Source organism: Ochotona princeps, chromosome 8 (genome assembly GCF_030435755.1).
Source record: "Ochotona princeps isolate mOchPri1 chromosome 8, mOchPri1.hap1, whole genome shotgun sequence".
NCBI classification, from domain to species: domain Eukaryota; kingdom Metazoa; phylum Chordata; class Mammalia; order Lagomorpha; family Ochotonidae; genus Ochotona; species Ochotona princeps.
This window is the reverse complement of record NC_080839.1, coordinates 70,736,125-70,749,781: the sequence shown is the minus strand read 5'-3', so window position 1 is coordinate 70,749,781 and position 13,657 is coordinate 70,736,125. Positions and strand designations below refer to the sequence as shown.

The 13,657-nt window shown below is 45.0% G+C and overlaps 1 protein-coding gene across 1 annotated transcript; it reads right to left on the bottom strand.

Moving 5' to 3' along the window:
* Positions 1 to 6,655: 6,655 nt before the first annotated feature.
* Positions 6,656 to 11,361, bottom strand: RDH14 (retinol dehydrogenase 14). Its single transcript, XM_004582612.3, has 2 exons — positions 10,885 to 11,361; positions 6,656 to 7,659 (listed from the first exon to the last, which is right to left on the bottom strand). Exons 1-2 carry the CDS (start codon positions 11,263 to 11,265, stop codon positions 7,042 to 7,044), a joined length of 999 nt encoding a protein of 332 aa, XP_004582669.2. The 5' UTR covers positions 11,266 to 11,361; the 3' UTR covers positions 6,656 to 7,041.
* Positions 11,362 to 13,657: the final 2,296 nt, after the last annotated feature.

The following is a 13,657-nucleotide window of genomic DNA, read 5'->3' as shown; positions in this document are numbered from 1 at the left end:
AAATAAAAATAAATGAATGTAAAAAATACTTTGCTACCAAAAAATTTTCTTTTGATTTGTGTCTCATCAGTGACAATAATATTAACAAATACGTATATCTGAAGCTGTCAAATTATAAAACAATTGTGATCTCGCCATAGAAATTCCATGGTGCCTCCTCTCTCATCCTCTCCCTGTATCCCAAATCTTGCCTTCAAGCTGAATGACTCAACCTCATGGCCTCTTACAAGGTAATTTTAATTTAGAGAACAGTTTTCATCTCTGATAGGTAACCTTGGGGGAGTAGCTTCTTTATTTGAAATAGAATCTATCAATGCATTTTAAGGAGAGAGGAAAATGATACAGTAAATAGATGCTCACAAGCTGGGCAACAAGAACAAGACAGGCTAACGAAATAGTGCTCTATATCCAAGACCTGACCTGCTAGGGAAAGCTTCTATTGCCACAAAAGGAAGGTGGGTTACCTGGAAGCTCATGATGAAAATAGAAGTTGTTGTGTAACCCAGGGCTCAAAAAAACTGGGGTCAGGAGAGCATCACTTCTTCAACATCCTCTTGGCACCCAGTAAGACAGAGGGCTCACAGAAAGTACATGGAGTCAGACTCAGGTGCCTTTGTTATTACAACCAAATTACAAAGGACACATAAACCCAAAGGAAAACTTGTTTCCACAATCTTTCCTGCAAGCAGAAAATCAGGAGAACGATATTGCCAATTCTCCCTTTAATATTTCCCTTTAGGGGCATTTGATAGGTGGAAATTTCTTTTCATCTACAATGTAGGCAATATTGTGTGTGTATGTGTTGTTGTTTTATGTCAGTTTTTTTTTAATATTTTAAAGGCAGAGTGAGAGAAGGAATGAGAGAGAGTAAATATTCCATCTATCTGTCTGTTCCCCAAGTGGCCACGATAGTGAGGTCTGGATCAGGCTCCAACCAGGAGCCAGAAATTCTCTCCATATACATGGCAAGTTGAGAGAGACCATCTTCCTTGGCTTTCCTTGCCACGTTAGCAGGGACTGGAGCAAAAACAGAATGTATGGACTTGAACTGGCCTTCTGACAACACTGTCCCCTTTGGTTTTGTTTTCATACTGCCCAGTCACTCTACATGTAAGTAGGAAAGAAATGAATACCAAGTGATCACAGCTAAAATATTTTGTGTTTTTCTTCCTATGTTTCTATAATCTTAATAGAGGCATATGCAAGGCACTGCTTCTTGCATACAGTCTACTGTTCCCTTATAATCTCTCCATGAATGTATATACATACATTTGAGGGTCTTTAAACATTGTGCCCTGCAATGTAATACATTCTCTGTACTACTGTATCTGAGGATACCACACCAATGACTAAGCATGCAGTCTGTGCAACAATGAATGTCTCTATTTCATAAATACAAAGAGAAATCACAGATCCCCTAAAAAGAAAAACATGCACATTTGACAGTTTTCAGCCCATATTTACTAAGGAGTTAGATAGTCCTAGATCTGCTGTTCTGCCCCTTTCTGTTCTACTGAATACTTTCCTCTTTTAAGTAGAATCACCTTTGTGTAGCTTCAGTTATCTCCTCCCAATATTCAAATACAGTATTCATCTATTGCAGTTCATAGACAACCATGGAATAAAAGTGTGTGGTCAAAGAAAGAAAAGTATACATCCATACTCCTCCCCGCTGCAAACAGGCCTCAGTGACTTGCACATCCCCAACTCCATTTATCTATAGGATGGCTCTTGATAGCTTTGTGTGAGCTTTTTAAAGTTCAGCCAAGCCAGCTGCACCATCAACACAAAGACAATAGCTCCCACACACAGGGTTACATGGATTAAAGAACCCGATCCATCAGTAAATCTGCCAGATGGCAGTGGAAGAAAGCTTGTAACTCCCTCACTTTCATTTCAACAGCAGCAAACAATGTTCAATGTTTAAAATAAACTCTTCCAGATGAGCTAAAGATAAACTCTGAGGTGGGTGGACTTGAGCTTGCTGGGCTGCTGCTCTCAAGTGTTTGATTACATTAACACAAAACGCCCGGGTAGAACCCGCTTCTGTCAACAGAATGCTTGGACTCCAACACCTACTACATGAAGCCATTTCCTGTACTTTCATGGCGTGGTGGCAGAAACCGCTTCACCTTTTTTCCCCCCACAAACTAATAGTGATTATATATTCTTTGTGTTCAGGATTTCCTCAAACTATGTGCACAACTTCAAGATAGACCAATGTGCGTGTCGGCCTGCGCCAATCTATTTAAACCTTACAATCCTACTTACTTAGTTCCCCTTGGTAGACTCACAGAAACAAAGCAGAGGTTATTCGTAGGATTTATAGAAGCTCCCATTCTGCCAATTGCTGGAGAGCTATCTAGATTTGTGTGGTATTAAAACTGTTTTTGTTGGTTTTCCTTTTGTTTCTTTCTTTTTTTGAGTCTAAACCTACCACAACTGGGCACAGACCCAGCTGTAACTCAGCATAATGAAGTGGCAACTTCTAAGGGAGAAAAATGACACATTAACTTATTAAGTATGCAAGAATTTCTGTATTTAGTACAATTAATAACACCATTAACAATGCCAGAAAGTTATCTGAGAGGCTGAGAGAGGGTGCTTCTACCAGCGGCTTCCCTCCCCAAAGGTGTGCAGAGGCTGTGTTGGGCCAGGCCAAAACGGTCAGTCTGGCACTCCAGCGAGGCTTCCCATGTGGATAGCAGGGAATGGCAACATACTTGAGCCATCATCTGATGGCTGCCCAGATCTCCATTAGCAGGGAGCTGGAGTGTAGGATCCGGAGCCAGGTTCTCAAATTTAAATACTTGATAAGGGAGGAAGGCATCTTAATCACTAAGCCAAATGCCTGTCCTTCAGTCTGCTCTTCATAGTTCTCCTTCCCTTTGTAGTCATAGTTCACTGGTTTGCATTATGATTGATAACTTGTGTGATGATGAATAACTATAGCAAGTAACGGACACACACACACACACACACACAGGGGTTTTCTTTGTGGACTCCTGGACCCCCTGAGTTTAGAACAATGCCTAGTGCACAACAGGCATGTGAGAAATATTCAATATGTAAATAAGTAGATGCTATGTGTTATGGTTTTAATATAGTTTGTCCCCTTCAAAACTCAAGTTAAAATTTGACTGCCAATGTCATGGTGTTGCCAGTCAGGAGGTGATTAGGTTAAGGTGGATGAATGGCTTTCTGTAGAAGTGGGTGAATTCTCTCGAAGGTGCGTCCACCCTCATACTTGCTCATGTGCTTGTCTTTGCTGGCTCCTCTACTCGTGCACCAGGCGTTCATGCAGCCTGACGTCCTCACCGGAAAGCAAGCAGAAACCAGTACTTTGCTTCGGGTTTTAGTAAGCCCATCTAGTATACTTCTATTCTTTATAAATTGCCCGGCCTTAAATATCACTACAGAGACATGAAATAGACTCAGACAATACAAAATTTGTTCTTCCTAAGTGCACATTAGGAGGTGTGACTAAGGTGTGCTGAAGGGGAGGCCAAGAGCCTGGGACATTCACACACCACAGACACCAGTCAGTACAGGTATCAAAAAGAAAGGAGAATCAGTAATTACAGAGAGTGTTAGCTAGCGGTTAAGAGTGCATCTACTGTATTTTATTAAACATCTGGTCTAGCAAAAGCCCTTACTGTCTGCATAAGACAGAGCACTCCATCTAACTATCCTCTAGGAATAAACTACCTTCTTCCATGTTAGCCTGTAACTAATTTAACTTCCCGTCATCCAGGGAGGGTTTGTGAAACATCTGAGGCTGTCTGTGCGGGCCAAGATCCTGAAGTGTGATTAGTAACATGTTCTCCCTTCAGGGTTCCTTAAGACATTTGGAATCAATTAAATATTCAAATATAGAATCCCTCAGATCTCTGGCCAGACCCAGCAGGTTTGTTAGGGGAGCAAGCTGAAGGCAGATAACTGCTATTCCTCACACCAGAATCTATAGTTGGAGATAGATTTGAAAAACACACTTGGTGGATTTCCTGGGTCTGCAAACAAATAGTCACAAAGATGAGGTATACCATGGAAAATAAATGCAGCCCTGCAGAGCGAGAGTCATGACCATAGACATGACACTGCGCCTTAAAGACAAACAAATACGTGAGTACAATGGGCTTGGACAACTGTTCTAGTCATAAATATAATAGCTGGCTTTTGCTACTTAACAATCATTTCTATGGCTTTATGTAACAGAGTGCATATGGGCCACAGAGCCTTAACTACGACAAAAGGCTTGCTGGTCCTTGGTTTAGAACTATGTTTCCATCATTTGAATTCACCCAACCATCACCATTGCTAATTACTGTTACCGTGAATAGTGAGGACTAGGTGTATGGGGAGGAGAACTGGGTGTGCTCACTGACTTCTATGTGCCAGGCACTTTGGTAATGGCATTATTTGCTCTGTCACTCACATTCTCTGAGAAATCCTTTAAACACAGCCATTTCTGTCTCAATGCCACAGCTGAGGAAACAGCAGTTTGGGGAGGGTAAGCAATTCCTCAGTCACAGGTAGTATGGTGGTGGAGTGGAGCTAAGCCCACTGTAGGCTGGGTGTGTTTAACCAGTGGGATTGCTTTTCTAATTACACCCGTATTACAATTTGTGTAGCTACTCTGGAGTGAAGTTGGGAGAAATGGCCCAGCCATCTTACCTTTTCTCAGAACAAGTTGCTTGAAACAGGACTCAGACAGATAACCCCTCCAAAACAGGAACAAAAACACCACAAAGCAAAGATGAAAAAAAATGTTTTCAACTCACCAGTTTCCATTATCTGGCACACTGCATGTTTCCTACAATGCTATTTTGGAAAGGATGAGAATAAATATGAAAATAACAGAATTGCCTGATCCTTCTTTGCACGGTGACATGGCCAGAAGGGAGAAAGGAGAGACCTACAGGGCTACACCAGCCTTCAGAAACGGTCCATACTGGAGTGATTAGTCCTCCTTCTGTCACACACAGCCGGCAGGAAGGACTCCTTCCAAGTGGCAGCTCATTTTACCGTCATAGTTGGAGTTTCCAGATAAGATTTTTTTGTTTTCCATCATAATAATGTATCCTGTTTTATTATGGTGCCACAAACAAGAACTCTGAAAGGTTCAGCTCTTACAGAAGGCCCCAAATCCCCTGAAAAGCATCAAGTATCAAACTGCAGCCAAGTGAGATGGTATTCAACGAAAAAAGGAACTCCTTTTTAATGAAGTCGAGGTGTAGGACAGATTTATTAGCTTCTATTTTTCCAAGTTGCATTCTGGTATATTTCCTGCCCATATTTCTAGGTTCAGCAGGTCTCTTCGCAGGATTACTTTTTATAAGTACAATGTTTCAAAGGACATGATGCAACTATTCCTACTGTAGTTAGAGACACACCTGTGATGATACAAACAGTTTCTCATATTCACAACACAATGCTCTAACAGAAAACAGACCTGTGTGTGATCTGCCAAGATCCCGGGACTCTCCATAGAACTGAAATGGGTAACCAGATGCCATAAACAGTTCTAAAGTAAGAACCAATCAAAGCTGTCCCCGGACAATGTGATCATTAAATTCAGGTCACTGCCTGTCCTGAAGGTGTCATTATTTCCTTTCCCAGAAGATGTCAAGACAAACGCATTAATTTGGATGCTATAACAGATGTTCACAATATTCTTATCTGGGCTGCACTGTTTTTGTGCACACCATTCATTCGCTATGCATTGCATTGTTGCTTTGTGTCAGTTACTATACTTGACTCTTGCAAGAGAAAACTAAAATAAACCTTTCCTTGGGGACTTCCTATTTTAATTCTGTCTGGGCCTATGAACACATAATGACCGTACTAATCTCCTAGTAAGGCTACCAAGTAGGAACAGAGTACTGCTTCTGCCAGGGTTTGGAGAGAGGAGCACTTGAGGGGCACTAAAGGGTGGGCAGCATTCCCAGGGAGAAGGGGTTGGGGTGGCATTTCAGACTCCAAGATCCGTACAAAGAACTCCCAGGCAGGCACGCGTTCTATACCCAGGCCTCGTTCTTCAGCAGTGACCAGGTGCGTGCTGCAGAAAACACCAGCATGCAGCCATGGGCCTTTCTAGATTAGTAGCACTGTTGGATTCCAGTCAGCCCTGAGTTCCAGTTCACCCAACCATGAGTCTGGAGTGCATCTTGTGGGTCAGCCCACAGAGGATTCAATGCAGGGCTTTCAATGGGATGGTGTGGAGTGTAGGAGTGATAAGCCTGTTACTAGTTTGTAACATCTCAAGTACACATGACAATTTAAGATTTAATTTAAGTTGAGCTGGATTATAAACTAGTATCTTCTACTAAGTCCCTTTGGGAATAGCCTGGGGGGACTGTATTCCTTATATAAATTATTTCATCTCCAATGCTGCCACCATTGTGCAAAAGACTTCGTTCGAACAAATAATTCTGAAGGTTAAAAAAAGGAGAAAAGAAAAGCCTCAAAACTCTCTGTTAGGAGTGACTGAAAAGCATGAGAGGTTTTGAACCAGTAGTGTGATAGATTTGGGTTTCTGAGATAATGCCTCTCAGAGCATGCGGACCACGTGATAGCACTGCACAGACGGCAGTCAGGAGACTAGAGATGACACGGGGACTCCCTTAGTGACACCTCTGAGGAAATACACAACGAAGAAGCCACAGAACATTTATTACAAGTGAGATTCGCGTGCACACACCAGGTGCACTGTTTCCACACAGAAACCAGCATCATAGCAAAAATATCTCACACTTTGGTCATGACACTCAAAATATATTTGAGAAACATTTCAACATATGTATTTTAAGTCATGAAATTCTGTATCTGTTTTCCACGCTGTTCAATTGCATTATAAAAACACAATTGTGGTGTTCATTATACTCACTCAATATACTTAAGACATTTTTGCTGAATTTTTGTTACCCAAAACCTAAGATTCATAACTTCAAAATGTCTGCATGTTCCTCACAGTAGTGCTGCCGTCAAGTGCTCGTGCCATGCCCCTCCAAGCCTAGGTGCCACAGCCAGCCAGTTTTGTTCCTATTTCACTATGCCAACCATCACTTCACTGATGTCCCAGAGTTTCCGCGCAACAGACTCATCCATAGCTTTGGGTAGTAGCTCTTCCTCTTTACAGTCCCCAAAGTACCTTCCAGACACCCCTTCCACCTCGGGGGAAGAGGCCAAATAAATGGAAGTCTGGGCACCTTCTGCTGGAGTTTTGAAAAAAGCCCAAGACACCAAATTGAAAAGGGGCTTCACCAAGAGTGGGATGTGGATGTGCCGCCCGAGGTTGGTCCGCACCACCCCAGGATGCAGTACATTCACAGTGACATTTGTGCCTTCAAGTCGGCGGGCTAATTCTTTGGTAAAAAGAATGTTAGCCAGTTTGCTTCGGCTGTAGCAAAAGCTTTTACTGTAGCTCTGCTCACTGTTGAGGTCGTCAAAGTTGATGTCTCCATATTTATAAAGTTTGGAAGAAACGACGATGATCCTGCTGGGAGCTGAGTTCTTCAGGAGGCCAAGGAGAAGATTGGTGAGTAGGAAGTGCCCCAGGTGGTTCACTCCAAACTGCATCTCAAACCCATCTTCGGTCCTCATGTAAGGGCACTGGAAGATTCCCGCATTGTTGATCAACACATCCAGCCTGGGCTCTTCCTAGGTCAGAAAGAAAACAGCACCGTTAGGGACAAAGGCCTTCCACTTCGCAGCTTTCAACAGAAACAGCAATTCCAGAATTTAACTTGTTTTTAGACCACGGACCAGAGAATTACTTGGGACACTGGCAACTCTTCATTCTGGAGGGAAAGGGACTCCTTTGCAAGACTCTGCTCAGGTAGGACAGTCAGACACGCTGCTTCACTTGACAGCTCTCCTTCCGGTTTATCAAACAAGTGCTTATCTGCCAGGGCGTGGTATAAAGGCATAGCCTAAGACTTAATTTCTAGTCTTTACCTTTTTCACATAATAGTATGTAGAAATAACCATATTTCAAAATTTCCCTAGGAAGTCAGCTAACTGATCAATAGCACATCTTATTATTATTATTATTATTAAAATAGAAATACAGTCAATTTGAGGACAAAGCATTCCTGTGATTTCAAAACCCTCCCCTTAATTTCAGCTGGAAATTAAATCAGAAAATATTATGTTAAGGAGGATAACGTGAAAATCGTAACAATGGTATCTATGATATCTTTTTTTTTTCCTCAAGAATCTGGGCCATTCTTTTTTTTTTTTTTAACGTTCCTTTACATGATGTTTTTTCTTCTTATTATTAATTATTTTGCATTATGTGACAGTTTCATAGGCTCTGGGAATCCCCCCACCCCTCCCCCTCCCCTAGATATCTTAACAATTCTTACTACTAAAATTCTACGAAACTTTCTTTTGTAAGCTGTAAGGGCAAAAAAAAAAAAAATTAGATACTAAACAAGGATTTAGATACTAAACAAGTGACCTATCTTCAATGTAGAAATCAAAATGCAAAAGCCAAAGGTGATCACGAACTCCAAGTGACCAAACATCAGATCCAGAACCCTTTAGGCACCACTGCTCTTATAATCAGTGTGCTAGCTTGGCCTTCTACTGTTTCTTTTTAAAACTACAGAACTACTGTGTACTAGCAATCATACACAGCTCAACACAGGTCAGCACTGTTTACTGCGGCAGCCACCAGGATCAACACCAGAGGCAAAGCAAAACTGACCGACTCTGTAGTCCCCCAAGGGCAAACAGCACTATGGGAATGCAAGGACTTGCAAGTACTCCTTAAAACTGAAATGAATAATAGACTAGGTCAAGCACACAAACTTAAGACTTTCCGTTTGTATGCATCACTCGTCAGAAGTCCTAGAATGTGGACTGTTCTTCCAGGAAAGTCTGTTCACTCTTTCGGTCCTATGAGATTTGTTTTTTCTTGCTTTCTGGGCTCCCACATCTCTAGATGGACAAAAGAACGCAATGTACACGTGCCAGGCGTGAGGAAAGGGATGACCCAGAATCACACTGAGCAGAGGGCAAATTTTAGAATTCACTGGCCCCTTTGCCAAGGGTAACAGAAAAAAGGTCTTCAATTCTACAACTGTTATCAAAGTGTACCTGTCAGCAGATTAAGTACTTCTCATGTGGCCTGTCTGCGCACCTTCAAGCTTTCCAACAGTCAACTTCAAAACCAGGGCTGGGTTCACCCACAGGGGAGAGGAAGGAGTGTTCTTCTTCACTAATCCTTTGGAAGCGTCTCCCGAATTAATCATTTTGGAGCCATCATTCTTTGCTGGGCTTGTGTTATTTTAAGACTTTATCATTTACTATTCTTTAAATTCTAGGAGATAAACTACCTAAATACCAAGAATACCAAAATGTGGGAAATCTACCACTTCCATTTTTTCCCCCTGGCTAATTATAGTTACTGAACTTCAAGGCCAGCAAGGGTAAATGCTTAGACACAAGGTCAACTTAGTTATCTCTCTGAGGCCTTATCTCTGTTCAAGTTCTTCCCCAAGTATCCAAAGTAACAAAACAGCATAGGTCTCAGGAATGAGGGAGATAAGGCTCCATCTGTATTTGGAGATTGACCCCGAACATTGTTCAAACACTGGCTTTATTTCTTAACATAATAAAGTGTTAGCATATGAAAACAAAACTGTGTACCGAGGTATGTAGGAGCCAGCAGAGCTGCATGCTGAGGTGCTGTGGAGTACCTGAAATTTTCAGAGAAAAGGCACAACACCTCAACTCCCACTAGCTGTATTTGGCTCACAGCTTCAAGAGCACGCTGTGTATTCCTCTGGATGAGGTCAGCTCTTGGTGGGGCTTCACTAGCAGCCGCCGTCACAGAGCAAGTGCAATGCTAACAAGAGGAAGTGGTGGTGGCCGCGTCTAGCCTGATGCTAAACTTTCAGAAACTGGCACAGTGCCCATCAGACATACATTTCCCGTCAGCAATCAGGATCATGTAAGAATAAAATATCTTTTCTTTCCATGACATGGATTACTTTTTCAGTTCTAAAACGGAATTGTTAGGACGTGAATGTTAGGTCTTTTTGACCTGTTCCTACTTGGAGTGGGCCTAGGAGGGGGATGGAAAGGCGACTGAGAAGGCTGGCCAAGTCGAGCGGCTCTGTCCTCAAGAGGCAGCTCACACAGGCACCGCGGTGGCTCCAGCCGATGTTTAAATTCTGGAAAATGTAGTTATGTATGAGAAAGTCAGCAGTGCCGGGAGAGAAACCGACTGGTTCACTCTGCAGTCTGTGTCAGGCCAGGTCAAAAAAGTCAGTATCAGAAACTCAATCCAGGCTGCCCCACAGGGGTGGTGGGAGTCCATACACTTCTGGAAACAGCCCACAGGGCAAGTTACTCAGCCTCCCTCTGCCTTGGGTGCCTCCTGTATGCAGGGTCACAGCGAAGGCTAGAGAACGGACACAGCCAGAAAGTACTGTGGTTGCATTTAAGCCAAAGAAAAAAGAAAAAAGGGGGTGGGGGAGGGGATCTAAATGCTTGGTAACTCACTAAACCTATGTTAAGTGCTGATAGGAGGCTCCTGTGGACAACAGAACCAGGAGGCTGTGAGGACAGCACTGTTCACCCCCGCGGGAGGTGAAGGATGAAGAGAGACACTGGCAAGGGCGGAGCCAGGACAACCTTCCCCGGCCCTGTGGCAGAGGCTGTACCAGAGAGCCTACTGAAATAGCACGTCTGGGGCCCCACTTCTTGCAGCCAGGGTAAAGCTGAATTCAGCGCCGCCCCCATCCCACGTCCTTCCCTCCAAAGGCCCAAGGTGAATCCGGACCTCGAGCCCTCCCACCGGCCCGCCCCTCGCGGCCGCGCCCCCCAGCCGTCCTCTGCCCCCTGCTCTCCGCCTTGAGGCCCTCAAACCCACACCTGCAGCATCTCCTGGCAGAAGGCGCGCACGGAGCGCAGCGAGGCGAGGTCCAGCTCCCGGACGACCAGCTCGCCCACGCCCTCCGGCTCGGAGCCCACGGCCTCGCGGAGCTCGCGGCGCATCTGCCCCGCAGCCTCCTCGGCGCGCGCGCGGTCCCGGCAGCCCAGGATGACCCGCGCCCCGAGGCGCAGCAGCTCGGCGGCCGTGGCGCGGCCCAAGCCGCTGTTGGCCCCGGTGATCAGCACCGTTTTCCCTTTCATGAGGCCACGGTCCGGGCCTCCGCGCAACCTCTGGCCTCTAGGCCCGACAAGGCGTCGGGTTGCCAGCCACAGCGCTCCACCGAGCGCAGCGAGCAGTGCCGCCGCGGTAGCAATTGCCATAGCCGCCCAGCTTCAGGGCCCACCCGCCCCGGCGCGGGGTTCCCGCAGCCTCCGCCTTCCGGCCCGAGTCCCAGCTGCCACTTGTGCGCGAAGAACTCTGGGGCGCGCACTGTCGTCCCGCGTCGGCGCGCGTGGGCCTGCCGGGACTTGTAGTTTCCTTTCCCGAGGGCACCTGATTGGCCGAGGGACTCCCGCGCTCCGGGTTTTCCCCGCGGTGGAATATGCCGGCATTCTAACGCGCGCCGCTTCCAGGTTTGGGGGGCCTTCAGCAGCCATTGAAATTCGAAGTGGCAGCTACAGGATGAAAAAGTTTTGCCATGACCAATGTCTTTATGCTCCGGGTTACAGTTGCCAACCGTCTGAGGGCAGTTCAAGCGAGTTTTACTGGGACTCGGTTCTATGTGGTGGAGAAAAGGCCCGGCCCCAAGGAAGCCCGAGAAAGGCCTCTTTCTCCTAGGTGAGACTCAGGACGTAAGCAGGTTGGAAATGGGTGGGTCTAGGGGTTCGTAGCCCTTGGCGTGCACCCGAATCCCTGGAGTAGTGGAGGAGCAAATGAAAGGAAAACACATAGGGCCAGGCCCTTGCCCTACACCCTGTAGTTCCAAGGCGGAGCCTGAGAATTTGCCTCCAGCTGACCAGTGCTGCTGCTCCGGGAGCGCAGTATGAGGACATGGAGGAAGCCCCACTGTGGTATTGGTTCCCTTTGAAAAAGCCCTGCTCAGATGTCTCAGCGCAGTGCCTGAAGCTTCAATTTATTCTAAGGAGATTTCCGAGCACACCCATTCACAGATGCCTCCTAGACTTCCTCATACAAAATTCCGTGTCTCCGTGCAGGGCAATGTGCATTGTACACTGTAAGATGTTTCATGAATGTTACAGTTGTCGTAGAGACTTCTTCTCTAAGAGCTGTAGCCTTATACTAAGCCTGCTTGTGCAGCCTCATCCATTCATCTACAAACCCACCCCGTGTAGACCCGGTGAGAGTCACAAAGAATCTGGGTGTAATTTTGGCCCCCTGGGTGCTTACTGTATAAGCACATAAAGTTCCCCCTGGTCCCAATTGTTGCCCATTCCCGATTCTTCAGGACAACTTGAAGAGGTGGCCAACCTGGGAGGTCTGAAATCAATCCCCTAGATGATTCTCATAAACCACCCTCTGTTCCCAAAATTTGGAAAGGACATCTAATACCCAAGTATGAACAGCACTCATAAAACAGAGAGTGAAGGGTAGATTCCAGTAGAAGTTTTGTTAGGAGTATTGAACATGGAGCTACGTGTTGGGGCAGAATCCCACACTTGTGGAATAGTGGACTCTGCAGCCGCAGGCATGCAGAGAGGTGGTTCTTCATGGTGAACTCCCAGCGCATCTGTTGTCTTCTTCTCTTGCTTTCTACACTTCTTACACATCCTGCCAGCCCTTTCCTTGGGGTCTCTGTCCTGACCACTTCGAACCTGTAGGTGGTCTCTGCTCTATCAAAGTAAAAAGCGTAATTCTTTTGGCACTGCAAAAGTTCCCTCTAATGTTGGGTATTTGAGTTTGCACCTTTGGTTTCTTCTACAAGATTATTATAATTTCAGATTTCCTGAGGGATGGGATTATGCCTGGGCCCCCCTGAATTCTTTACACATCGGTGAGTTCCTAAGACAGTAAGCATTCCACAGGGTTCTAGACTGGTGTTCTTTGGATTGGTTTCCTTCAAATTAGGGAGCAGAGCAAAAGATGTGAGATGTGGGTTCCAGTGAGCCTGAGCCAGGGTTGGGTATGTTATGTGCAGGTGGTGCAGACATGGACGGGTAGGTAGCCAGAGGAAAAGAGTAAGAAAGCAAGCAGGAGATGCATCCTTAGACATTCTGTGTGATTGTGCTGTGTGGCTTGTGCATGGGACTCCATGAAATGACCATCGTATGCTGGATGGGTCCCAAGGCCATGGAATTAGCAACAGTTCTGTTCGGAAGGCCACAGAAGAGAAGATACAGCTATTCATGTAAATCTGAATTTAAATCCATCTCACAACTTATAACCTTTATTTCCTTGGACAAGCATTATAAGGTTTTTGAATTTTATGTTGATAAAAAAGAAGGTAATAATTATAAGTTTATCACAAACATTTAATTAATAAGATATTGAGGTAACATAAAATGACCATCTCATGGTAAATACAAGTTGTATTTTAGTTAATAACCAGTTTTGGGTGAAACACAACAAAAATCACAAGACAATAACCATGAAGGGCCAAGATTCTATGCTTCATGTTACATTTTGAAGCAGTGGCCAAGAGGTTTTTAAGAGTTTAATTTGTTCTCCTTTATAACGTCATTGGGTCAACCTGCCATGGCCAATGCCAGAGTTTTAATATGAAGTTTTATGTTCCAGAGGCAGCTAACCCATGAA